The sequence below is a fragment of the Penicillium rubens genome, assembly GCF_028828025.1.
Source record: "Penicillium rubens strain IBT 27055 chromosome Unknown utg000003l_segment0_segment0, whole genome shotgun sequence".
NCBI classification, from domain to species: Eukaryota; Fungi; Ascomycota; class Eurotiomycetes; order Eurotiales; family Aspergillaceae; genus Penicillium; species Penicillium rubens.
The window spans coordinates 988,392-1,013,424 of NW_026890601.1; the positions used below are offsets into that span (position 1 = coordinate 988,392).

A 25,033-nucleotide genomic window follows, 5' to 3' on the forward strand; every position below is an offset into this window, starting at 1 on the left:
CCACGAATTCAGTCTGATCAACCTTTTTCATCCAAATTTCCAACTTGCTCGTATCCGGACCTGTAGGGTCGTATACGTGTCTGAATCCTAAAATGAGTATCTTGGCGTTGTCCACGGGAGACCGGGAGCCTCGCAAGTGTAGACGTTTTGATTGGCAATCGTAGACTGATTCCAAATCAGCCCAGGATGTATATCAGGATCTTGCCAAAAAAAAAAAGCGACTTGTCCAATTCGAAACCTCCAAGGGAAAGAGAATGCCAAGACTTTCCGATCGGAGCTGCGAAGCTGTCTGGTCAACGGGGGTGGAGTTCCCCCCTGGAAAAAAAAAAATGGATGATCGCCCTTTCACGATCCTCTCTTATCCGATCGTTCCGGGTCATGATCAATCTCCTCTCTCCTCTATCCCTTCTTGTTGTATTCATCTCTTTCCGGAGCACGTGAGCTCGAACCCTCCGAGTCCAAAAAGGGCAAGCTAGAGTTTCCCAAGGTCCTACAGTCGTCATGGTTCGCCCGCGGGGAAGCTCAGCCTTGGGCGTGGACATTCGTGGTGACACCAGCGCACCAGCGATGTCCACAATGAACGAAGTGAGTCCGATCGAGCCAACATCACCAGATCAGAAGGTACGTCTCGAAATCCATTGCGCAATCCTCCGTACTAACCCATCCCGCCAGCAATTCGATGGCGCACAAAAACAGGCCACCAAGGCCCAACCCAAGCGACGTCGCAGCCGCTCCCTCCTCCACCGCTTCGCCGATACCTGTCTGCGATACACCTGGCTGCTGCCACTTCTCTTAATGCTCTTCCTGATCGCGCTGTACGCCATCAACCCCACACCCTCGAACCCAATGCACAGCGCCATCTTCCTGTCCTACCCGCAGCCGCCGAAGACCCCCGGCGGACCCATAATGTACGGCAAGGGCAAGAAGGACATTGCATTTGTGGCATTCTACACCATCGTGCTGTCGTTCACGCGCGAATTCATCATGCAGCAGATGATCCGACCATTTGCGGTGTGGTGCGGTATCCGCGGGAAGGGAAAAACGGCGCGGTTCATGGAGCAGTCATATACGGCAGTGTACTTCGGTGTGTTCGGGCCGTTTGGTCTGTACGTGATGAAGCGGTCGAGTATCTGGTACTTCAACACGACGGCGATGTTTGAGGGCTTCCCGCACCGCGAGCACGAGGGTCTGTTCAAGGCATACTACCTGCTCGAGGCGAGTTACTGGGCTCAGCAGGCGATTGTGTTGATGCTGCAGTTGGAGAAGCCTCGTAAGGACTTCAAGGAGCTTGTTGGTCATCATATTATCACGCTTGCGCTTATCGCGCTGAGCTACCGCTTCCACTTCACGTACATGGGCTTGGCGGTGTATATCACGCACGATATCTCTGATTTCTTTTTGGCCACCTCTAAGACATTAAATTATCTGGATGCGTATATCACTGCGCCCTACTTTGCCATGTTCGTGGGGTGGTGGATTTACCTGCGTCACGTGCTGAATCTGAAGATCCTCTGGGCTGTTCTGACTGAGTTCCGCACTGTCGGACCATTCGAGCTGAACTGGGAGACACAGCAGTACAAGTGCTGGATCAGTCAGTACATCACCTTTGCACTGCTTGCCAGTCTGCAGGCTGTCAACCTGTTCTGGCTGTTCCTGATCCTGCGCATTCTGATGAACTACATCTTCACCAACGTCACAAAAGACGAGCGTAGCGAGGACGAAGAGGAAGAAGAGGAGCTCGAGCCTGTTAACGCGACCAAGGCAATTGCCACTGGCGTAGATGAGACCAGCAAGGAGAACCACACTCCCCAGGTTCTGGTCAACGGCGAGCCCGTCGCCGAACAGCGTGGTCCTCGGACCCGCAGCAGAAAGGCCTAAGCCGAGTGCTTTGGTTAGGGTTTCGATCAATTAACATTCAATTGATTACCCAGGCATCAAAGCCGGGGGTCTTCACCGTGTTATAGTTATACTTTTGGATCGGGTGGGTTTCCAGTTGATCCTCTGGATGTGTTGATATGCTGTTATGTATTTGTTGAAGCTGGGTCTGAGTCTGGTGTATTGGCTGCGACTGTTAGATAGCCCTTTAGAAGAGCGGGCGCCGGCGCTTGTTTTTTGACGAGCATATGAATTAAGTAATTTTCACTGGATTGCCAGTCTTCAATGTTTTACTGTTACTTATGTGCTTCATCCGTGTTGTATTAATATCCATTGGTACTGTTGTTGCTTTTGGTGTCTTTGAGTTCATGTCAAGCAAGTATGAAACCTCAAAGAAACCTCCCGAGGTCCCGGCTATATATTAGTGTAAGTAATCAGACTGATTACTGATTAATCTTCAAACAAACTACGTCCAGCGACATAATGTGAGATAGGGAGATAGATGATTCCCAGAGCGGAAGGCAGATGTATCAGCTTCGTACCCTAGAGCCGATAAACATGCAGTTACTTATCTATCACCTCAACATAAATGTCGAGAGTCACAATAGTCATCCCCTACTGAATTTACACTTCATGTTACTCTGAATGTGAACACCGGTGTCATATTGATGAAAATAGCCAATTGACAAGTCATGATATCTGTCTCCTCTGAGACAGAAGGATCAGAAGACCTTAGTGGAGTATGCAAAGAGAAGAATCAGCTCAGATGAGGTGTAATCAAAGATGGCCACACATTATTGGAAGCCAGATGATTAGAAAGCTTTGATTGTGTCGGTCCGGACATGGCAATTTTGCCGTTCATGTGGGTTGTAAGAGTAAGAGGTTTGGGCCACACATTCACCCCGGCGACGCTTGCTGAAAGATATCTCATCCAGGCACCATCATATCTGCGAGGGCAGCAAGTGCCCTTTATTGGAGAAGTTCTGTGGTCTGTGTTGACTCTTTGGCTCTCGTTCTCCATATGAAGAAACAGTAGAATCCCAAGCCTTAGGTATGAGCCACTACCAGTGTTCCTATGGCTAGGCAGAGGACACGGAGGAGGTTGGCGAGGGCAAATGAGGCTGAGGGGTTGTAGCAAAGTAGAGAGGGAAGCCCGATTTGTCAGTTCAGCGCACCGTAGGGCAGACTATGTTAGTTAAACATTCGAACCGAGCCGAAGTCATGCCTGTGATGTAGGAGGGAGCTCCTATGCTTGGCTTTGGTGGGCATGTGTTTCAAGCGTAGGAGGCCCAGTGATTCGGGGGGATGGATCGAATCTGGCCTAACTATCTTTCCCTTGTTATATCGGGAGACGATAGCAGAGCCTCGAATCGTGGCAAGCCACGATATCCAAGCATTTGAGAGAGACTTGAATTTTTCCCGGCTCTATAGTTGGGATTTGTTGGCAAGTGCCGTATTCGGGGCTGCATTTGCTGCAATTCAAGTATTATCAGTAATGAAGTTTATGAAAGACAACTAGAGAAGGGGTTCTTACCGTTTATTCCCGATTCTAGGAGGAATCAGAGACGAGACAGCATCGAAGACGGCCACGCTCTTAATAAGAGCTATGGCCAGAGCGATAGCGGTGGGCCTAGGCTGAAGGATTGAGGTAGTGAGAAAGAAACCTTGGAAAAGAAAGGAAAGCAAGATAGAGCTTCCATGCGTTTCCGTTTCCGGGTGCACGTATAGATGTGCATATTCACTTTGCTTTGACTAAACTGACTTTGATACAAATCTCACCATACGGACTTAATTCAACTTGACTACATGGACGTAATCAGATTGATATCCAAGTTTATTACCCCTTACCTGCAATGTTTCATTTTCGTAATGAACTGATTGAGGGGATTTATTTGCCGGTCTGCCTTTCTAGTTTCCTATGTCTATGGCAGTCTTATGCTGTCTACAGGAGTCTAAGATTGTTGTGTTCTGCTTCCATCTCTTGCTTTGTTTCTGTCTGTCTGGACCGCAATGGGGACCGCGCTCGTTTTTAGTTAGGCCCTCAAATAACTGTGCTATGTTGTCAATCTGTTGCCCTCCTCTAGTAGAGGGAAAGAAGCTCAAAATGCCTCCAAATATTCAATTAAGACGTTGCATGCACAGTGCCAGAACAAAAGGCTTTATGTGTCACGTGGTGCCACCGGACTTGCCATGCGATCCTGAAAGAGTGTTAGTGAGATGCCCAGGCAGCTTGCTCTTTTTGCTATTCTTCCCTGTGACCTATTTAGATAAATATAATAATAATGCTCTCTAGATTCATCTTTTACGTTCTGAGATGTACTCCTGTTGGACATTAAGAAAGCGAGGAGAGTACGGGGGACATATTCTAGCTTGTGACTGATTATCCTGGACCCACACAAGCACCTTATCAAGTCAATATAGCAATTGAAGTAGAAAATCAATTTGAATAAGGAGTTATAAGCCAATAGGACCGAAGTCGTGTGCTCAGTGAGGGGTCGAAAAGTGAAATAACCGAGTGCGGGTATTTCGTCCAATTCCCGCCATTCTCCACCGAAGTCCTGCATCGCCGCAGTATAGCATTCATGGACCGTACAAAGGGAAGAGGGAGAGGATCTCTTGAATATGAGTATCAGCGGACATACAAGGCTTGTATTCCATGTGCGCGACGCAAAGTAAAGTGCGAGGCTGGCGACGATGTGAGATGCCGCAGATGCATCAAGAAGGACATCAATTGCGCTTTTACTACAAAGAAACCCTGGTCAAGAGACGAAAAGGATTCCCTTGGGACGCCAGCCCGGGAAAATACAGGAAGAGATGGGTCTAATAAGTGTGTTTTCCGTTGGCCCTGACAGATCGTAAGATTGACTTATACAGATCACGGAAAACTATCCGAAGACCTGCAGAAGGAAACAAGGAGATTAACGGCAAGCGCTCTACAAATCATGCAGGAAATAAATTGCAGCTAATCAAAACTCACCTAGCAGACCCTCATTCAGATGTACCAGTCAATCAAGATGGTCTTTCCACGTCAGTACTAGAAACTGTGGTTTCAAACAACAACGATGCAATGAATATTCTGTTTGAGGCCGCACTTCAGGAATCAAATGAACCCTCTCAAAACATATCAACGACAGATAATTCACGATTGGTAGCCCCCGAGCCGACCAACGCCGAGGTCCTCCGCATTTGGAATGCATGTCGATTTGTGAGAATGGGATGGTTCTCTGCCCAGGAGGCTGTCGTTTTGATAAACCTGCAAGTTTATACATTTTATCAAATGCTTGGGGCTATACTAACCTCAAAGTAATCAGATTCTTCGAAAACATGGCACCTCTATCGCCCGTCCTTACAGACTTTTTTGCCTCGCATAAAAACCAATATTATCTAGTAACCCAGGAACCAATGCTCTGCTACACCATACTCATGATTTCCTCTCGGTACCACACTCTTCCTGGAGTTGGCGGATCTTCTCGCTCATTCTTCATTCATCATCGTCTATGGCAACATTGCCAGCACTTGCTTCTTCGGATTACTCTCGGACAGGAGAAAATCTCGAAAGCCAAAACACGCACAATAGGAAGCATTGAAGCATTACTACTCATGTCTGAATGGCATCCACGAGCATTACAATTTCCACCAGAGGCAGATGGATGGGATTCAGACTTTCTCTTGACAAACCCGGACATCAGAGACCCACCTTCTCTGAATGAAGATATCCCAGTATCCTCCAGATGGCGGGAAGATGTTGTTGAGCCTACGAAGCGGTTTGAACGTATGTCCTGGATGGTCCTCAACTCAGCCTTAGCTCTCGCTCATGAACTCGGTGTATTCGACTCGAGCGCTCGACTGCCCAAGCAAGATGATCTAGTTGATCTTGATGCTGAGCGATATCTTGAATACATTGAGGTACGACGACAGCGATTGCCGAGTCTACTGTTCACGTCTATCAATGCTTTATCTTCACGGATAGGTTGTACCTCGCCAGTGCCATCTGATGTCGGGATTTCCATGCCTGAAACACGAACCTCTTTGCAGTCTATCGATAGAGACTGGTTATTGTTCATGAATGCCTGGATTGAACTTATGAAGTTGACCAGTTCCGTCACGGATACTCTCTTCCCGCTCATGAATATTTCAAGCTCGGCTGGATCATCGGACACATTCATCCCTGTATTGGAGAGAAAACAGGTCCTGTTGGCGAGCTGGCAACAACGATATCTCCATATCTCAGGTATGACGTTGAGAGGTCAAAATCTATATTCACCACTAACCTTAGATAGACTCAAGTTTCCCCTACACTGATACCCTATTCATCGAGTACCAACACCTACGCATCCTCACCAACTCCATCGGAATGCAAAGGATTGTCCAACGGGTCCTCCAAAGCCAAACCCTATCATCGTCACAAAGAGATTCAGTCATCGACTCCTCTTTCGTTGAACGCGCTAGACAGCTGAACATCACAGCAAGAGAATACGGCTTTATCGAAGAAGTAATAGACGGATGCTGCCAAACTCTCGACAAGATAACGCTCTTGGGTGGGTCCTTACACTTCTCACCAATGAGGATACTCTTCCGAACAATAAGCGCGTCAATATTCCTTATGAAGGCCCTCGCTTTGGGTGTACGCAATTCAAAACTGCAGGAGGCGCTCCAGATCCTTGATCGAGCCATCTCCACACTGCAGGATAGCAGTCAGGATGATATGCATTTGAAATCTCACTATGCGGCTCTTTTGCAAGTGCAAGTCTTGCGTCTACGGGAAAGTTTAGTATCCTCATACTCTGGGGTCGGAAATGACCTTCCTTTCCCGAATTCATATGGCGACATGTCGACTATGGACCTAGGGGACTTGGATGTTACTATGAATGACTGGTTATCTTTGCCTTTGGATCCATCCATGGCACCTTTTGGGTCTACAGAGGGAGATTTCGGAGTTCGGATGGATGGCGTTGATTTGGATTTGGACTTTTTGTGGCAATTACCTCTATGAATGTATAGCTTCAGGTAAATAAAGAAGGGATTCCAGTCTTTCAATAGCATATGGCAGTCAACAAATAATATAACAGCAGGCAGCTCACACATGAACGAACTATCCTAAGCCCCTCAAGTCAAATACCTAAAGTTAGGATGATTATCACCCGCCTCAGTAACATCAACCCTCTCATTCACACCAACAACCCCATAAACCCGATCACGTCTCCGATTCTCCAAAGTCAACTTCGCACTCAATCCCATAGCCAAGATAGCAATCAACCCAGTAAAGGCACACGCAAGCCCACACCCAAGCGTATAAAGCGGCGCATCAGAATCGGGAAACACAGAACTACTGATCAAACTAGAAGTCTGTCCAAAAATAGCAAGCATAGCCATCCCAGCGCCCTTCTTACTTTCCCCACCCTGGTTATTCAACAACCAAGTGATATTCAGCGCGAGGGCAGGGAAAATCCCACATGTCGCTAGCCAAACACCCGCATACCGCGCCGCAGTCTTTGATTCATCTTGCACGCATGTGAGGAGTAGATACCCGATTGTCGCCATGCTTGCAAACAATGTAATCAGGATTCCCCGGTTTCCCCATCTGTCTGAGAGGAATGCGGCTGCTACACAGCATAGGAAGGAGACAAAGTAGGGCGGTGCTGATAGGCCTTGGGCGTTGATGGATGTGTAGCCCATGTGCTGGATGATTGTTGGGAGGAAATTTGAGAGTCCCGCGAAGGAGTAGTTGCAGCAGAAGTGGATGGACATGTGGATGTAGTTTTTGTAGTCTGATAATCCGCTTAGGACTTGGGACCAGCTGACCTTACTTTTCTTTGTTGTGTCAAATGATTGCATGCGTTCTACTGCTTCTGTTTGTTCTCTTTCGTCGAGGAAGGATGCTGAGCCAGGTGAGTCGGGGAGGAAGAAGAATACTACCACTGAGAAGAGAACCGTCGGTGCTCCCTCTGTTTATAGTTAGTGTTGAGGACAGATAAACTAGGTGGGGGTATAATCTCACCAATGATAAATAGGTAGCGCCATGGCTCTATAGATCCCCTGATGTGGGTAATTCCATAGGCAAGAGCAGAAGCAAAGCAATTTGCAACTGGGGACATTCCAAGGAGTAGAGATACCCGGAGTCCTAGTTCTTGTCTTTGATAGAACAAAGAGAGGAAGTATGGTGCACCAGCACCAAAGGCAGCTTCGAAAATACCCAACAATGACCGAGTTGCGACAAGCTGGGCAAAGGTGTTGACTGCACCACTGCACATTGCAGCTGCGCCCCAGCTAAAGGCGGCACGTTTAGCAAATAGAAACAAAAGCACGACTCAGCGACTTACCAAATACAGAGAATGGCAACGTAGTAATGTGCTGAGAGAATCTTCCAAAGGACCGTAGTCCACTCGAACATGATGTAGCAGATATAGAAGGCGTACAAGACCCAAGACCATTGATAGTCACTGAGGTTAAGATCTTTGTCGAGTCCGGCAGTCTTGGCGTTGCCGATATTTCCTGGTTATTTGATGAGATAGGGGGGTTAGGTGAGTGAGTTGGGTATGCTTACCGCGATCCAAATATGATAGAATGTATAGAATACATACAATTGGCAAGACGCGGCGATCAAACTAGATTATAGTAAGCAAAAAATAAGAACTATGGTAATGAAGCATTGACAGACCTTTCTGCGAATGACCGACTGTCGCTCTTTAGGGATCACCACTTGGGGCTGTTGCTTCTCTGTATCATTGGATTCCACATATTGAGAGCTTGGGTACTGCTCGGCTGGATGCTTTTCTGCCATGCCTGAATTCATTCAATGGGTTGAAAACGTTTAATAGCCGGAGTGATTGCTGCCCCTGAGATCAGTAGAGACAAGGGACAAACCCAGGTTGATATATCCCTCCCTTGCTGGTCAATGCGCGGCAGTCAATGTGCGGCAATTGATGAATATCATCGTATAGTGCGGGTCCAATGAAAGAGCAGATATTGCACTTCAGCACACCAAGTCTTCCATACCCCGTGGGGAGGACGGCGGATAGAAGAAGCTGCATCTGCTGGGTTCCCCGCAAAATGACGGGTGTTCTGGGTATACGGCCGAGAAACTATGGGGAAGCTATTGACTTTCCCCAGGTTACTTTTCGGCCAATCTGAATGCTCCTTTGCTGAGGGGGAAAGGGCTGGGCTGGTCGTCGTCATTCGGGTAGCGGATAGTTGAAAATATCCGTCAAATTCCCGCTCTGATGAAAACAATGACCGCCTAAGGTATTGCATTTAAACAGCGTAAACCCCGTCAATAGAACTCAATTCAATCACCAGTCTGCACTTCAATCCTCTATCAATCCAAGAAACCAACCTTCGCGATGTCTTCCAGCACAGTCCCCTACCCCTTCCACTTTGATTCTCTCGCAGAGACAACAACCGGGTCCACGGAGGGAAAGACAGCAGACTTGACCCTGACATTGAAGAATGTCCGAGGGAAAATCCCCTCTCTCCAAGCATCCCGTCTGAGAACAATGATGCTGGAGGCCCACAATGACCCAGCTAAGATCATAGCACATGCCTGCAGCTACGACGGCCTTTCTTCCCGTCTCGTTGAGGAAGCAGGATTCCCAATCGTTTTCCTCGCGGGTTATGCCGTCGCCAGTTCCTACGGTCTCCCTGACACGGGATACATCGCCATGGCCGAGATGTGCGATAAGATCCGGGATGCCGTGCGCCAGGTTTCGGTGCCCGTTATGGCGGATGGAGATACCGGTTACGGGAGCCCGATGAATGTTAAGAGAACAGTTGAGAGCTTTGCTAGTGCTGGTGCAGCTGGTGTTATGATTGAGGACCAGCAATGGCCGAAACGTGAGTATTCCAGATATCGGTGGCCTAGATGGAATCGTCCTTTACTAACAGCGGGTATTTTAACAGGCTGCGGTCATACAAAGGGGAAGAGCGTCGTCTCTCGCGGTGAAGCATTCGCTCGAATCCAAGCTGCCTGCGATGCCCGCAATGAAGGAAAGGATATTTTCATCCTTGCCCGTACTGACGCTCTGATACATGGGTGGGAAGAGGCCATGGCGCGTGCGCAAGAGTTTAAACGTCTTGGTGTTGATGCTGTCTTCGTTGAGGCGCTACCAGATGCCGAGGCGATGAAGCGATGTGCGGAGGAAATCGATATTCCTATTTTCGGTAATATCATTGAAGGTGGAAAGACGGAGAACCTGTCTGCTAAGGACCTTGCTGGACTTGGGTATAGTGCTGTTGCTTACCCTTGGACGTTGGTTGCGGCACACCTTAAGAGTGTGCGGTCTGCGTTGGATGGTCTTAAGCAGAGTATGCTTGTTGGAGCTCCGCCGATGATTTTGACCTATGATCAGGTTTGCGAGGGTGTCGGTTTCAATAAGTATTGGGTATGTTTTGTTCCTGATTCCCTCTTTTTTTTTTCTTTTTTGGAATATATGCTAATTTTCGTACAGGACCGGGAGGATAAGTACAAGTTTGACGCTTAATTCAGAATATTTGCAGCTCTGTGTTATGCTATCGACGATAGAATTGTGACCTTATGTCTGTTTTTAAGATTGAGAGGATTGATATATTACCTCGCTGCATAGGGGTTTACATCTCTATTTCTTCAAGGATGTAATATTGAATAGACTTCTATATGTGAGCTGCATTGATATTTATTCCTTCGTGTTAATGTCCTTTTCCATCTAGTCCTAGCGAATATGTTCAGGATTTGCAGATGAGATATCACACCCTATTGTCTGAGCCTTATATGTGATGCTAGTCTCTTATCCTTACATACACATATCTCCTATGTCTGGTCTTCTATTCAAGCTATATTGAGGCTGACTACGGGGATCGGTTGTCAAACACTGCCCGAACAAAGGGCTTTGGGTGTCACGTGGGACTTTCATGGAGATGGTAGTTGCTCGTCTTCATGTCTCCTCGGCCTTCTCTGTGTCTAGTTTATTAGATCATTACAGTGATATTTCTCTCTTCTTCTTCCTCCTCCTCTGATCTTAAGGCGTGCTCTTATTACCAATTATTCAAAAGAGCGGAAAGAGTACGGTGGGCGACATATCCATGAATTCTATGTAGTTTGCAACCAATTGCCCCAGAAAAAGCGATTAACTCTCATTGACATTAGACCGGACCAGCAGAATAGACCAATAAGGCATCTTTTTCGACACGCTAATATGACTGGTATCTCATATCTCGTATCTAGTAGTGGTACAGGTACATAAACACTATGGGGCAAGGACATCAAACCTTAACATGTTGGAAGATCGTCAACATGCTTGACTCTGCAGCCGCTGAAGGCAAAGCAAGGCGTCCTCAGTTCTTAGACTCGCCATCCTCGTTCTCGTTCTTCCCAGCATCTTCCTTGGACTCGTCCTTCTTAGGCTCTTCCTCCTTGGACTCATCTTTATTGTCGTCCTTGTTTTCCTTGGAGTCATCATCCTTGGGCTTCTCCTCCTTTTCTTCCTCCTTGGACTCTTCCTTCTCCTCGGGCTTTTCCTTCTCCTTGGACTCTTCCTTCCCCTCGGGCTCTTCCTTCTTGTCCTCAGGCTCTTCCTTATTCTCGATGTCCGTCTTTTCCTCCTTCTGAGGCGCCGCCTCAGAGGGTTCCTCAGCAGGCTTCTCTTCCTCGCCGCCTTCCTTCGCGTGTTCCTCCTTATGTTCGTCCCCGTGAGCGTCGTGGTGTCCCTCCGAACCGGAAGGCCAGAGGTAAAAGACCATTGGAACGGTCACAGCAGCGGAGGCCGCGAGCCTACAATGGGACACATTAGAACGTCGAGTCAACTGGTCGGAAGCAAGACTATAAACTCACCAAGGCAAGTCACTGGTAGTATGCCCTGGGTGATAGCTGCTGCTAGTAGAATTGAATCGGCGACCGAGGATCCGGGCAGGTTGGCGGGCAACAGGAGCGGTGCGGAAGGACTGAGCTGCAGTCGCAGCGCGGAACATTGAACGACGTGCAAAGACCATTGTGTCGTAGCAACTCAGATACGAATAGAGTAGAAGGGATAGAGAATATGAAAAGTGTGATAGGCCCGGAGTAGATTGTTAGTAGAATTGAGTATCAAGTTAGCACTACGAAGCTTCCCGGTTCTCGCAAGTCCCGTCAACCTGGAGGTGTCGTAAGACCGCATCCTTGTTGTTTCCGAGCTGGTCTGTGCGTCGTGATGTAATGGGCGTGGCTGGGCGAGGTACTGGGTACTTGAAAGAACGCACTGGCTTTGGTTGGATTAAATGGTAAAAGGTACTTGTAGAAGAGCTTGCGGGTACACATTTCAATACTTTCAAATTTCGGTACATGTGTATCAAACAGAACTGCCTTCAATGTTTCTTAAATTCGATATCGGGTGGATCCAACGGTCTATCTAACTATGTAGTTATCAGATCAAAGATCAAATAAATTGGAGAACATTTCAAATACTTAATATTAACTTCATGGATAAAATGATGATGTAGATATCATAATTGTATTTAACATTTAGTTTCTTGGAACAGTCATTTTATGTGCAGTACGACACTTTTGAGAAGTTGTCGAGTAGTTGTAATTTAGTGCCTCAGGCCACAAATAATCGACACCTTAGGCGGGAGCACCCCACGTTGCGGCGTTTATCAAAAGCTACCACCGCAAGCTCTCCCCGGTTGCCTTCATATCCACTGCTTCACTCGTCACCTTAGCTGGGCTTCCCCTCGACCTCATCCACCGATAACAGTCACAACTTCAGCAATATGGCTGACCGCCAGGTTACCCAGCAGACAATTTACAGTCTGCTAGCGAAGCTTGACGACCCCGATGCCGACTTGAGATACATGTCCTTGAACGATCTATATGGGATCCTGACCAACCCAAACTCTTCCTTCCTCTCTCACGACCGTAGCACATCAACAAAACTCGCTGAAGGTCTGCTCAAGGCCCTTGATGATCAGCACGGCGACGTGCAGAACCAGGCCCTCAAGTGGTTCGTACCGAGCGCTATTCCCCTCTGTCCTTGCTAATATCTAACTTGAACCAGTCTTGGTCCTCTCGCTGTCCGCTTGCCATTCGAATCCCTTACACCTCTCCTCGAGCAGTTGGCCAGTCTGACCGCCTCCCAGACGATAGACACATCCGTCCCCAACACTGCTCTTCGCGTCATCGTTGATACCCTCCCTCGTCCCCAATCGGGCCAGCCTGCATCTCAAAATGCGATTACGGCATACTCAGCAGTTTCGAAGGTCTTGGTCCCCCGTTTGACCGGGCCGACACCCTCGAGCACAGGGCGACGGGGCTCAATGGTGAAGAGCATGATGGAGAAGGATCCATCACGGGGCTTTAGCAGTGATGCCATCGACGTGCTCATCAAGGTCGTGACGTGCTTTGGTCCTCTTCTTCAAGAGTCGGAGCTTGCTGCCCTCCAAGTATCCGTTATGGCCATCATCCAAAACGACACGGCTGGAACTGTCGTCACTAAGCGCGCCCTGACAGCCATCTCGGCGCTTGTGCTCCACTTCTCCGACAGTCAGCTCAACGGCTTTGTGTCCGATCTGACCAAAACACTGTCCTCGAATATTTCCATGGTGCAGCGTCGGCACTTGATCGCTGCAGTTGGCGTCATTGCAAGAACTGCACCTGCGAAGTTTGGCCCACACCTGGATACCCTTGCTCCTTTTGTCTTCTCGGCGGTCGGGGAGGATAACATTACCCGGTCAAACTGAGTTTGCTGGCCCCCAACTGATATCTGACCGACACTGCGGCACTGTGGCCGAAGACCCTTACACGTGATGATGAGGGCTGCTGCATGAGCTCGATATGCTGCATTTGATCCGATTTGGCTATATTTCGTCATGTCATGATCATACTGGTGGCAGCCAGGCTTTGATTTGCTGAATCAAGAAAAATGTACCGGGCTCTTAGGCCAACCACCCTCCGATGCCCAAGGCGCCCATGGACTTCACGATACCCACGTTCATATTGAATACAAGCGTCAACATCTACTCCTACTATATGTAAATGTGGGGAGCTCTTGCCAGGAGATTTGCTCTTGCCAGTGTTTTTAAGTAAACAAATGCCTCGAAGCCTCGCTCTTTCCTTCTGTGTCCCTTCCTCTTGTAGAAATTAGCTTCATTACCTTTTCCCCGTCCTGCTCGCCTCTTCTCTCTCCTCCTCCCACCTTGGACCACCTCGTGTTATCTCAAAAATTACATCTTGCATACCCAATTGGCATAACATAACCCTATATACCATTTTCAAGATGCGTATTCATCCCATCTTGGTCACCACTTTGGCGACCGGTGTATTTTCTAGACTGCATGTCGCCGGTCCCGTGCATACCGTAGCGATTGAACAATCTCAACCAGAACCTGAGTCTCATTTGGACACCCGGGATGCCCCCAACAATTTGGACTATCGCTGTGGCCCCAAGATCGGCAAATGTCCCGTCGGTACATGCTGCTCTGGTGCAGGTATGTGTCAAAATTCTGTTAGCTCGAGCAGCTTATTGATGGCCTTCTGCGATAGGTTTCTGCGGCACGTCCAAGGCGCACTGCCGCTCTCCAGACTGCAAGATTGACTACGGTAAATGTGACGCTCATCGATCGCCAAATGGGCCCCCAACCAAGGAAATTCCCCGTCCTCACATCGGGCAAGTTCCGTACGGCCCTCGCGAGATTCGTTCGTGCGCTATCCCCGGAACTGTTGCATTGACCTTCGACGATGGCCCGACACGTTACACTGGGGATCTGCTCGATCTGCTTGACAAATACGATGCGAAGGCGACATTCTTCATCACTGGCATCAATAATGGAAAGGGTGCTATTGATGATCTCACCCTGCCGTGGGCTTCATTGATCGAACGCATGCACTCGAGTGGCCACCAGATCGCCAGTCATACGTGGTCGCACGAGGACCTCAGCAAGATCACTCCTACCCAACGCAGCGAACAGATTGAAAAAAATGAAGCTGCGCTACGCAATATCCTCGGATACTTCCCCACTTACATGCGACCGCCCTATTCCAGCTGCAGCGCCGACACAGAGTGTGGAAATGAGCTAGGCGAGCGTGGGTACCACATCATTTTGTATGACATTGACACAGATGACTACAAGAACGATAGTCCGGATCTGATTCAGCGGTCCAAGGATATCTTTGATCACCAGCTCTTGTACAGCGACCCACGAACCAAGTCTTGGCTTGTCATTGCTCATGACGCCCATGAACAGACTGTCCACAACCTCACGGAGCACATGCTCAAGGGCATCAAGCGGCAGGGCTATCGCGCCATTACTGTCGGTGACTGTCTCCGTGATCCCAGGCCACTCTGGTACCGCAAGGATGACCGGATGCCCCCTCGCAAGAAGAACCCAAAGAAGCCTTCTTCGGCAGATCCCAACAAGCCGATCTCTTGGGACGGCTCCTGTGGTTCCAATTATACTTGCCTTGGGTCTACCTATGGCTTTTGCTGCAGTAGTAATAACGCTTGCGGCAATACCACCAGTCATTGTGGAAGTGGCTGCCAAAAGGATGCCGGATATTGTGCCGTCGAGGCTCCTTACAATGGGGATGCCTGGGACCCGGATGTTCAAAACAAGGGTCAAAAGTCGGAAGCTGATTCTGATCTCCGAACTATTGGCACAGCGGCGGCAACATCGTTGTTCCTTGCTTTGATTGTTGCCATGTGGATGTGATGAATCGTTTTGATCTCTGGATTGGATTACCATGATTGTTTGGCCGAGTTTTGAATTGTCCAGATTGTAATTATACTTACATGCTATAGCTTTTATTGTGGCCAATCCATTCGTTTGAGCTTGTCGGCAGGCACGGCGTGGTTAGTTGGCTCAGGGAATAGGAAGTTTGGATCATCAACAGATAGCAGAATTGCAATACGATACAAAAGTTCGTCTTCTCAATTAATGGTCATAGGCTCCTATACAATACTTTCACACTGTAAGTTCTACTCTCAACACAAATGTATCTTTTGGATATTGAGACTAGCTGGGAAGATCTCAACACAAATTGTCACAGCTCACACCTGGGTAGGGAGTTATGGAATAATCCGACCTTTCTTCCACTTGCGATAAATGCGTAGGCATATGTAGACATGCAACCATGGAAGATATGCAGAACCAATACCAACAGAAACAAACAAAAAACAAAGCGGCATGCCGAGAACATTCTCTCGAGGGGTATAATAATAGCAGAATAATAGCAGCAACAGTAAACACAAAATGAAGATGTCAATCAAGAAGAAAGCAGATACCTCTCCTATTTCCGCACCATCTTAAGCAACGGCGCAATCCTCGCCCTCTTACTCAATCCCACGCGATAAGGCACCCCACTCCGCGCCGAGATGGGACTATGCTTATCCGGGCCCTTGCCTGCGTTCTGTGGTGTATTGACAGACGCAGCATCGGGCTTCGAAGGAGTATGAGGCTGGGGTGTATCAATTGTAGTCGCAGGGAGAGGGTCAGGATGAGGAAGTGGATGGGGGTTCTGGTCGTTTTGAATACCACACGTATCGTTGTTGTCGGTGTTACCTTCCATCATAGAGTTGGGACTATTATCGACAATGACGGCTAATTTCGCCGCAGGAGTCTGAGCTCCGGACGCCGGCTTGTTTGGTTCGGGTGTATCTGCGGACTCTGGTGGTGTTTCCGCTTGCTCGGTTGTCTGCTTTCGCTTACGTCCGCGTTTCTTGGGTGCTGGTTTTTCGGAGTCTTGCACATTTGGAGTCTTCTCTTCGAGTGTGGGGATCGGTGGCTGGGGAGGAATCGGAGGATTTGTGTCTAGAACATCGGAGTCTAAATCCTGTCTTCGGGGCTCTGGGGTCTCTGTCTGCGGAGTGGCGTTCCCTGTTGAGGGTTCCGCGCTGAGAGGTTTCGTGTCCACCCATATCACGTCGTCGTCGGCTTGAGGCTCGTGGATCGGTGTCGTCTTGCTTTTCCTGGTTTTCTTCTTTTTCGACTCCTTGGGTCCTGGCTTTGCAGGCTTGGGGGCTGCTTCTAAATTTTCTTTGTCAGTCTCGTCGGAGACTCCGCTCGAGGCCGGGGTATTGTTTTCCGTAGTCCATTCGCTATCGGAGGGGTCAATCGCACCATTTGCGCCAGGGTGTCTGAACTCGTGGTCCCGAGAGTTGGCTAGCTCATCGTCTTCGTCGTTATCTGGCAAGGGTTGCTTCTTCGGTCGTCCCCGCTTCTTCTTTGCACTGGGCATCTCAACATCTGGCAGAGTTGGTGGGATAGTTGGCAGAGCGAGCTCGTCGTGCGTGCTTGACTGAGATTGTTGCGGGGAAATGAGACTGGTTCCAGCGGTTGTAATCTTTGCTTCGCTGAACCGCATGGATGCAACCGAGGAAAGAGGTTCGGTATCATGGGGGGAACAGGGACCCGTCTGCTGGGATTTGGGCTGTGAGGCTTCCTGGGGTGGGTTTAAGTGTGTGTTCTCCTGTTCTATGAAGGGCTGGGGAGCTTCTTGGGGGACGATTTTCGGAGGCGGAGCCATTAAGTTAGTGGCGCCAGGGGCAGTCAGATCATAGATACCCTGTCTGCTGGGCAGCAGAGTCTGGTTCGCATCGACATAGGGGTCAATGGATGCTGGATTATGAGTGAAGCTGCTACTCTCCGGTTGATCCATCTGATACGAGTAGTAACTTGGCATGGTAGGAAACGGTGCGGATTGAAATGATTCTGTCAAGTACGGCGCGGCCGTAGAGGGAGGCAGTAGGCTTGCCCTCGGAGGATCGTCGTCCAGAAGTCTTCTCTGCGCGATTCCAATCTCCGTCATCATTGCGCCTATTGTATCTTTGGTATCAGCACATAGATCACATATTCATTTTCCTGCTTCAAGCTAGGTTATCACATCGTACCAACCGACCCACTGCCACCCTCACTGGTTGAGGGGATCCATTTGTCCTCCCGCCGCTGCTGCGACGACGATAGCATTGAGTGGCTTCTTTCTTGCGATTGGAGAAACTCATCGAAATTGACGTTCAATGGTGGGAACATGCTTTCATCAGGAGCGGAGCCATGCTCGTACACTGCATTGTGGGTCGTCTGTTTGGCGGGGGCATGTTGATATTCCTGCTGCAATGCGGGCTCGGAGGGGTGGAGAGGGTTGACAGAGGTGGGGACTTCCTCCCCCTCGGAGGGTTCATCCTCGTCAGAGTCCTGAATAACACGATCCAAGCTCATCGGGGTTTAGTGGTCAGGGTTGTCGGAACCCGTGTCTTTGACCATTGGGATAAGAAAGTTGTTCGACGCGTCCGAGGCACGACAACACGTGATGATAAGGATACATGATAAACTCCCCGAGGTCTTATTTAACTTCATCTTGCCAAGCCCACCTGGGCACGAACAGTGTTGGGGAAACAGTGTTAAAAGGAGGGAAGTACATCCTGTATGCAAGTTCCATATAGAAAATACTTAGCTTTCTTTTTATTCAGGACAGATTACGAAAGTGGTTGACTAAGTTATGGGAAGACGACTAACACCTTTCTATTGCGATTTGCTCTGATCACCATCTAACTAAGCTTTCTTGACAAGCACACCCTGGATTCTGGGCAGCAAATTGAGTGGTTCTTCAGGTTCTTCGATCTAGTTCGGATTTTGCCACACTCCACTGTTGAGGATGTCCGCCAACACATTCCGGGTCAAGGGTCATCCGACAATTGTGCTCCATGTAGGACTCCAGCATGCTAGGAGGCTTTCTTGTTAGTCGATCTTTCCACTGGAGACAAAAATCTAGAAATAACCACCCAGAAAGGAAGAAGATTGGTAGAGAAAGGCATGCCTTGCGCTACACTCGTCAACCGATTTCTGCTGCATCCGTGCTCCCAGAATATAAACTTGCCTCTAGGTTTGAGCAGCTTCCACGCCTCCTTTATCACGTTGTTTGGATCTTTATGGCACGTAGAACTTAGATACATAACACTGTATACAAACTCCCCTCCGTAATTCCCTCTACTCAGAACATCGCTATCTTTAACGCCACAAGCTATGAGCATATATCTGTCCCGCAGACCACGCTTGTCCAAGTTAGCATTTGTATCGTCTCTAAAGTGGGGATTAGGTTCGACGGCATAGATATGTTTGACAGATGAGGTATCATAACGATGATTCAGATTCCCTGGCCCAGGACCCGGTTCGAGAACAACGCCGCTAGCGGCGTGTACGAGAGTTGGAACAATGATTGCATATTCGTGAGCGATAAAGTTACTAGCTGCGGATGGTGGTTCATCCACTTTGTACACGAGTTGAGTGAGGGAAGACATGGGGGGGTGGTTTTTGGTCATAGGTTACGTTGAGCAACTTCGGTGAAGCGGCATCTCGCCTGGGTGACTGAGTGCTGCGAAACCGTCCCGGCGAGCCACTTGTGTCAAAGCTTCCTAGTGAGCTGTAGGGATAGCTAGTAGGGTGTGGAGATTGGTGGCGGGGTCAAGAAAGACTTACAGCAAATAGAAACCATATCAGATCCCACGGACGGAAAATAGAAGCAAGGCGGCCAGGTTTGGAGAGGGAATGGTTATCTACGCGAGACAGGCATAAATAACGTCGAATATTTAAAGAATACACGAAAGAAAAGAGTGTCACAGTCGGTCGATATTTTTGTAGAATACATATGTGAGGACAAAATATTTGTTAGGGAGAAAACACAACCGGTATATTAGTGGCAAGTCCGTGATTGCTACAGCCAGCAGTCTACGGCGTCCGTCGCCTTGGTACCAACCCATACTTGTATAGCTCTGGCCTAAAACAAACCGATCCCTGTCATATAGGGCTGGAGCTCATGTAGTGCACGGGGGCCGAAATCATAAGCAGTGCAGATCGATAAGAGGTTCGTTCGCAGCGGATGATCTTCGATGACCTGCTAACGGTGGCTTATGGCACCATTTCCTACGGCTCTACACCGACCAGCCGATATTCATAGCCTTGGAGATGCACACATCTAAGAAACACACTCCAGAAGTCCCACCTTCCTTCAGGCCGATCCCGCAAGTCTTGATGTTTTGAAGGGAAAGTTCATGATATGATAGAGAGTACCGTCCATGGGCAGGTCAAACGCATAGCACGAATCTTGCATCAAATATGCCCTGGGGATTCGGCGGTACTCTACGAGCACCAACTTTTGATATTTGCCGTATCCCTATTGGCGAGAGGAAAGAATCTGCATCTTCCTAGAGGAGTAAGGAAGTACCTGGAATAGTCTTTCGGGCTATGCTTATCTTAAAGCCTACATATAATTGGGGTGCATGCTGTTATTTTGATCAAGGGGTCGGCAGCCTCAGATGCTTTCTCCACCTATTCTGGTAAGATATATATACCCGTAGTTTAGGGAAAATAAATCATATACTAGACGAGTTCCTGTAAATTTTTACTGTTGCGAGGCAACCTGTTAGGTAGCAAGACAAGAGGTCCTAGGTGACCAAAAAAGAGTAAGGGCCAACTCATGCATAAGTCCTGTTCATAGAAGCCTCGTAGCAGCAGAGCTGCCATCTATGGATATCAAAGTCTCACTATTTAATCTGCTATTTTACATGTTCGAAGAAACTAGTTCATGCCACGGCGCAACTAAGACCTGGGTTTAGGCTTACTTGAAGTATAAGTATTTTGATTAGTTATTTCCCACGCTGTCTACAATATCAGAGCTGGGATATTATAGGTTGATGTAAAAAACCCAAAAAATCTGCAAAAAGAAAAAGAAAAGGTCCTACCCGGGATCGAACCGGGATTGCTGGTATCAGAAACCAGAGTGATGACCATTACACTATAGAACCGTAATTGTTGTGTGGGCTGGACTTAGAAAATTCATAAACCAAAACTCCACTTATCCACTAAAGAAAGCCCTAGGTGGAACGAGGATTCTACCATAACCCCTGTAGATATTAATTTATCGCATTTACTGTATGGTGATTTTAGGCGACCTATAGTTATAGGTTGTATAATTCTTAGAATATATTATAGCCTTAGGGTGTGGTAGAGGTCGTTGTTATAGAGTGTCTACAGTAAGGCAATAGTCGCCGGGCGAGCTAGCGGCGATAATCGTGATAATATAGATTAAGAATACACAGAAAACGAATTTCTTATAAGAAAGGAATTCTATCAGGACCTGGAGAAACGTGGACTTCCGCTTTCTCGGGCGAGCCTGAGCAAACTGGATTCACTTTTGATTGGTATGGGCACAGCCTCTAACTCAGGTTGAATAATGAGCTTTGCCGAGTTACGCTACTAGATGATGTTATGAGTCGGCTTTTGGATTCCGAGACCTATGCTCGCTTTGGTAGCAAAATCAATACTCCTAAATCACGACCCTCTCCCAGAGAGGATCGCAGGACTCCGAGGGATCCACGCAGTGAACCTCGGAGGACCGGATATACGATACATCTATATCATGCGACCTCGCGTATCCGCGCACAGTATACTAGTAAGAACTCGGAACCAGTTTAGGAGGCTCAGAGTTCAGTTTGAATACAGGCAGTACTGGTTGCAGACACTTCGCAGTAGTATTGTAACACCTCTGTCACTCCGATTATATCCTATTAGACCCCTTCGTATAGGGTGCATGGGAATCCCACGTCAACAACCCAGGAGTACAAGAGACATACGCGGAGTTCAACAGTTTTATGCAGAACATGGCGGATAGTCTCCGGGACATACACTGCGACGCCGGAGAGCAGTGGTTTGAGGACACGCAAAGTCCAGAAGACTCAGTGCTGATGTATGCCCTGCGTCTTGAGCGGATAGCAGAGAACATGCGCACTCCCCTCTCATAGGATGCTCGCAAGCTTCGATTGATCAGCGGAGTACTTCCAGAGGTGAAGGCTGAAGTGCTTCTACGACTGGATATCGATCCAAACCGCAACTGCACGTATAGCGTGCTCCTAGACCACTACCGAGCAATTGACTACGACGTTCACGCCTGGGGGCTCAACCGACGTCGAAGCAAGAGCACTCCAAACACAAGAAGTCGGAGAAACCCACTTCGGAAACGAAGAGACGTCACTCGTGGACACGGGACTCAGGCGAGAGGACGCAGAGCAAGAAGGAGAGGTCGGAAAACCAGGCAGGCGCAAGAAGGATAGGAAGAGCCCACCTAGATACGAGCACTGCAACATGTTAGGCCATAAGGAAGACACTTTTTGGCGTCTCCATGGTGAACCAGGCGAGGCGAGCACCCGACGCAGTTCGGTAGATAGACAGACAAAAAATAGAGACCCCAATACTTCAAGCTGCGGCCAAATTGGGAGTTGATATTCCAAAATCGCAAACCCCAACCCCTCGCTTGCCTTCTCTTTTTCTAGGATTGTGTGATTTGGATGGAATCGTAGATCGGAATATTTTTAGGAACACTCATCTATATGCTTTATCCTATCATCGTATGGCTGGATGTGGATATATATAATCAACCCGCACTAGGAATCACGATATTCTTTTCGTGGTTTCTATATATTTTATTTTTGATGTGGTGCATCGGGCATCTCTCCCTGTTGAAGCCACAAAGCAAGGTCGCATATGTCAATGCGAATTGGTGAATACCGTAAGAAGCACCTTGTTTCCATGATTCGTAAAAAGCTGTAAGACTTGTTTCGGCCTCATCATTGCGACTTTCAAATCGTGATGCAACAAATTCGGTTCTATAGTGTAATGGTCATCACTCTGGTTTCTGATACCAGCAATCCCGGTTCGATCCCGGGTAGGACCTTTCTTTTTCTTTTTGCAGATTTTTTCTAATGCATTTGTTTAACTTGTTCTCACGGCAGGATTAATTTTAGTTGGTTTCAAGGATTGCATCTCAGCATCAATATACGCGTAGAAAACAACACACCAATATAAAAGCTCCCCGAAGTCGTAGATTCCTCATATAAAAAACAAGATAGAGCATAAAGGAAAAGCGACACATGAAAGAATCCACAATCAAGACCGCGAGGATTTCCTCAGGCCGAGTATTCCACCTGTTCACTTTTCGCATCAGCCATTTCCATGACCTCCGCATCAGAATCCGCAAATGCCTTGTCACCGAATGCAACAGCAATCTCCTCCAGGGTATGGTGTGCTGTCTCAACATAGTAAAAGTGAACCAGGATGGCCGAACTGAGACAAAATCCACCAATAACCAGGTAGAAATAACCGTGAATGCCAGCGAAAGCATCGGGAGAGACCATTCCGATAATGAAGTTGAAGACCCAATTGCTAGTCGTAGCCAGTGCCATGCCTTTACTCCGGCCACGCAGTGGGAAGATTTCTGCGGGTAGAAGCCACGGCATCGGACCCCAGGTGAATCCGTACATGATATTGTAAAGCATGACGAAGGCATACTGGCCGTTCGCTTTGGTTTGGATATCCACATTAATCTCGGTGAAGACGCAGACAATGGCTAGCAGTACGGCCATGCTGAGACCTGTTTGAGATTGTTAGCCTCTGATCGCTAATCAACTCGTCCCTTCATAGCGATGTCCACGACGGAAACTGACCTCCCAGAATGAGTAAAGGCTTTCGACCCCATCGGTCCGCTAACCACCAGGTAACGATTGTTGCAGCGGTGTAGGGAAGAGCATTTGCAGCTGTGAACAGTAGGGATTTGCGATTATCATAACCGGCAGCGGCGAGCGTGCTCGGGAGGTAGAAGGAGATGATGTTGATTCCGTTAATCTGCGCGAACATCTGCACTGTGATTCCAACAATAGTTCGTTTGCGATACCGGGTGAACATTTCCTGCAATGGCGATCCATGGTTAGCGATTCATAAGACGATTAACGAGCCACACAAGTTGTAGGGGGGCAGTACCTTCCAACCAGATTTCCCGAGATTATTCTCATAGATAACCGCTTCTTGAATTTCAAGGAACGTCCGCTGAACATGCTCCGCTTGCGTATTACCATTAGAATGTAGGTCTGCAATCGTCTGCAAACTTTCGTCCACGAAACCATTCAACGCCAGCCATCGAGGAGTCTCTGGTAGGAAGAAGGACATGCCAACCAAGAAGAAAGACAGCACAATCTGGATGATGAAGGGCCCCTGCCATGAAATATTTTCGGGTAGCAAGAAGTTAAACCCATAGTCCACCCAACAAGAAAGCATGTATCCAGCGATCAAAAAGGTATACTCTATACCCACCATCAAACCTCGGCGATGGGCAGAGGCAATCTCCGTTTGAATGATAGGCACGGTCATGGAGAGAAATCCCACGCCCAATCCTTGAATGGTGCGACCTACAATGAACGTTGCAAAACCAGGCGCAAACATCTGAATAAACGAGCTGAAGAAGTAAATGAAAGCGCCGACGCGGACACATTTCTTTCGGCCAATCATGTCTCCAAGACGACCGGCTACGAGTGCTCCTACCGCCGCTGCTGCTTGCAGACATGCAACCGATATGCCTGTAATCGAGGGATCGACCCCGCTTGTCGACCCGTCGGCTCCGCCATAGTCTTTGAAGAAGCGAGCTATGAATATTTCGTTGACCAGCAGGCCGGACATGATACCTGTCAAATCAGCAGCTAGATCTTGGCAACATATTCGTGCATGTCATACCAGAATTGAAACCGAAAAGAGCATCTCCCAAGCTGCCAAAGGCACATGTTGCATACAGTAAGGGTTTGCCTTTGAAGGGGTATCTGGCTGAAATCTTTTTCGGTTTGAGTTTCCGCTCCAGCCAGCTCTGCTGTTCCTCAACTTGCGCGGCGACGGCCAGGGAACGCTCCCTGATGGTCCCAGTGGGCGCCGGCTCGGAGGATTTCGTGACACTCATAGTGCCGAAGAAGGATTGACCGACGGAGACAACAAGTATAAAGAACCACTCTTGGATTTAACGAAGAGATATTTTGTGACAACATAGCTGATCGGGGGCAATGGCTTTATTTATACCCCGGACCTCTCTGTGGGGAAGGGTAATTTTCTCCAGGATAATGGGGAAATGGGGTCCTGAGGTACACCATGCACCATTTCGGTGAATTACCGAAATGCGGCCCGGGATTGCCATTGGACAATGCGGGAGTATCTAGGAACCTCCAATGGGGGTTTCGGGGCATGTCCTCGGTCGTGGAAACCCTATTATTGATCACGCGTATAGTCAAACCTTCAACTATTCAACTGTCCGACATTGGCTGTGCTCTTGTGGGGGTGAACGGTTCCGGGACTCTCTGGTGGAGCCCTGATCTCGGTTCCGGTGGCGAATATCAAAGTGGATAGCTTGGCATATAAT

General features: G+C 48.3%; 11 protein-coding genes across 11 annotated transcripts; 6 read left to right on the forward strand and 5 right to left on the reverse strand.

The window, feature by feature from the left end:
* Positions 1-501: 501 nt before the first annotated feature.
* N7525_006566 (TLC domain-containing protein) lies at positions 502-1,878 on the forward strand (the record flags this gene model as incomplete). Its single annotated transcript, XM_002568921.2, has 2 exons — positions 502-621; positions 673-1,878. 2 exons carry the CDS (start codon positions 502-504, stop codon positions 1,876-1,878), a joined length of 1,326 nt encoding a protein of 441 aa, XP_002568967.2.
* A 3,064-nt stretch (positions 1,879-4,942) lies between these two features.
* Positions 4,943-6,868, forward strand: N7525_006567 (transcription factor domain-containing protein; the record flags this gene model as incomplete). Its single annotated transcript, XM_002568919.2, has 3 exons — positions 4,943-5,130; positions 5,187-6,106; positions 6,156-6,868. 3 exons carry the CDS (start codon positions 4,943-4,945, stop codon positions 6,866-6,868), a joined length of 1,821 nt encoding a protein of 606 aa, XP_002568965.2.
* A 113-nt stretch (positions 6,869-6,981) lies between these two features.
* On the reverse strand, positions 6,982-8,668 carry N7525_006568 (putative MFS transporter; the record flags this gene model as incomplete). Its single annotated transcript, XM_002568918.2, has 5 exons — positions 6,982-7,820; positions 7,874-8,142; positions 8,196-8,367; positions 8,420-8,480; positions 8,534-8,668. 5 exons carry the CDS (start codon positions 8,666-8,668, stop codon positions 6,982-6,984), a joined length of 1,476 nt encoding a protein of 491 aa, XP_002568964.2.
* Positions 8,669-9,215: 547 nt separating this feature from the next.
* On the forward strand, positions 9,216-10,352 carry N7525_006569 (isocitrate lyase/PEP mutase family protein; the record flags this gene model as incomplete). Its single annotated transcript, XM_002568917.1, has 3 exons — positions 9,216-9,705; positions 9,772-10,253; positions 10,320-10,352. The coding sequence occupies 3 exons, from the start codon at positions 9,216-9,218 to the stop codon at positions 10,350-10,352; spliced, it is 1,005 nt and encodes a 334-aa protein (XP_002568963.1).
* Positions 10,353-11,181: 829 nt separating this feature from the next.
* N7525_006570 (uncharacterized protein) lies at positions 11,182-11,835 on the reverse strand (the record flags this gene model as incomplete). The annotated part of the gene is made up of 2 exons (XM_002568916.1): positions 11,182-11,617; positions 11,678-11,835. The coding sequence occupies 2 exons, from the start codon at positions 11,833-11,835 to the stop codon at positions 11,182-11,184; spliced, it is 594 nt and encodes a 197-aa protein (XP_002568962.1).
* Positions 11,836-12,591: 756 nt separating this feature from the next.
* N7525_006571 (uncharacterized protein) lies at positions 12,592-13,557 on the forward strand (the record flags this gene model as incomplete). The annotated part of the gene is made up of 2 exons (XM_002568915.1): positions 12,592-12,821; positions 12,876-13,557. 2 exons carry the CDS (start codon positions 12,592-12,594, stop codon positions 13,555-13,557), a joined length of 912 nt encoding a protein of 303 aa, XP_002568961.1.
* Positions 13,558-14,093: 536 nt separating this feature from the next.
* Positions 14,094-15,525, forward strand: N7525_006572 (chitin deacetylase CDA6; the record flags this gene model as incomplete). Its single annotated transcript, XM_002568914.1, has 2 exons — positions 14,094-14,304; positions 14,360-15,525. 2 exons carry the CDS (start codon positions 14,094-14,096, stop codon positions 15,523-15,525), a joined length of 1,377 nt encoding a protein of 458 aa, XP_002568960.1.
* Positions 15,526-16,102: 577 nt separating this feature from the next.
* On the reverse strand, positions 16,103-18,027 carry N7525_006573 (uncharacterized protein; the record flags this gene model as incomplete). Its single annotated transcript, XM_002568913.2, has 2 exons — positions 16,103-17,628; positions 17,703-18,027. 2 exons carry the CDS (start codon positions 18,025-18,027, stop codon positions 16,103-16,105), a joined length of 1,851 nt encoding a protein of 616 aa, XP_002568959.2.
* Positions 18,028-18,415: 388 nt separating this feature from the next.
* On the reverse strand, positions 18,416-19,106 carry N7525_006574 (uncharacterized protein; the record flags this gene model as incomplete). Its single annotated transcript, XM_061213773.1, has 2 exons — positions 18,416-18,530; positions 18,646-19,106. 2 exons carry the CDS (start codon positions 19,104-19,106, stop codon positions 18,416-18,418), a joined length of 576 nt encoding a protein of 191 aa, XP_061068204.1.
* Positions 19,107-21,223: 2,117 nt separating this feature from the next.
* Positions 21,224-21,605, forward strand: N7525_006575 (uncharacterized protein; the record flags this gene model as incomplete). The annotated part of the gene is made up of 2 exons (XM_061213774.1): positions 21,224-21,256; positions 21,390-21,605. 2 exons carry the CDS (start codon positions 21,224-21,226, stop codon positions 21,603-21,605), a joined length of 249 nt encoding a protein of 82 aa, XP_061068205.1.
* A 1,161-nt stretch (positions 21,606-22,766) lies between these two features.
* Positions 22,767-24,580, reverse strand: N7525_006576 (sugar porter family MFS transporter; the record flags this gene model as incomplete). The annotated part of the gene is made up of 4 exons (XM_002568911.1): positions 22,767-23,230; positions 23,304-23,544; positions 23,617-24,314; positions 24,364-24,580. 4 exons carry the CDS (start codon positions 24,578-24,580, stop codon positions 22,767-22,769), a joined length of 1,620 nt encoding a protein of 539 aa, XP_002568957.1.
* Between the last annotated feature and the right edge of the window lie 453 nt (positions 24,581-25,033).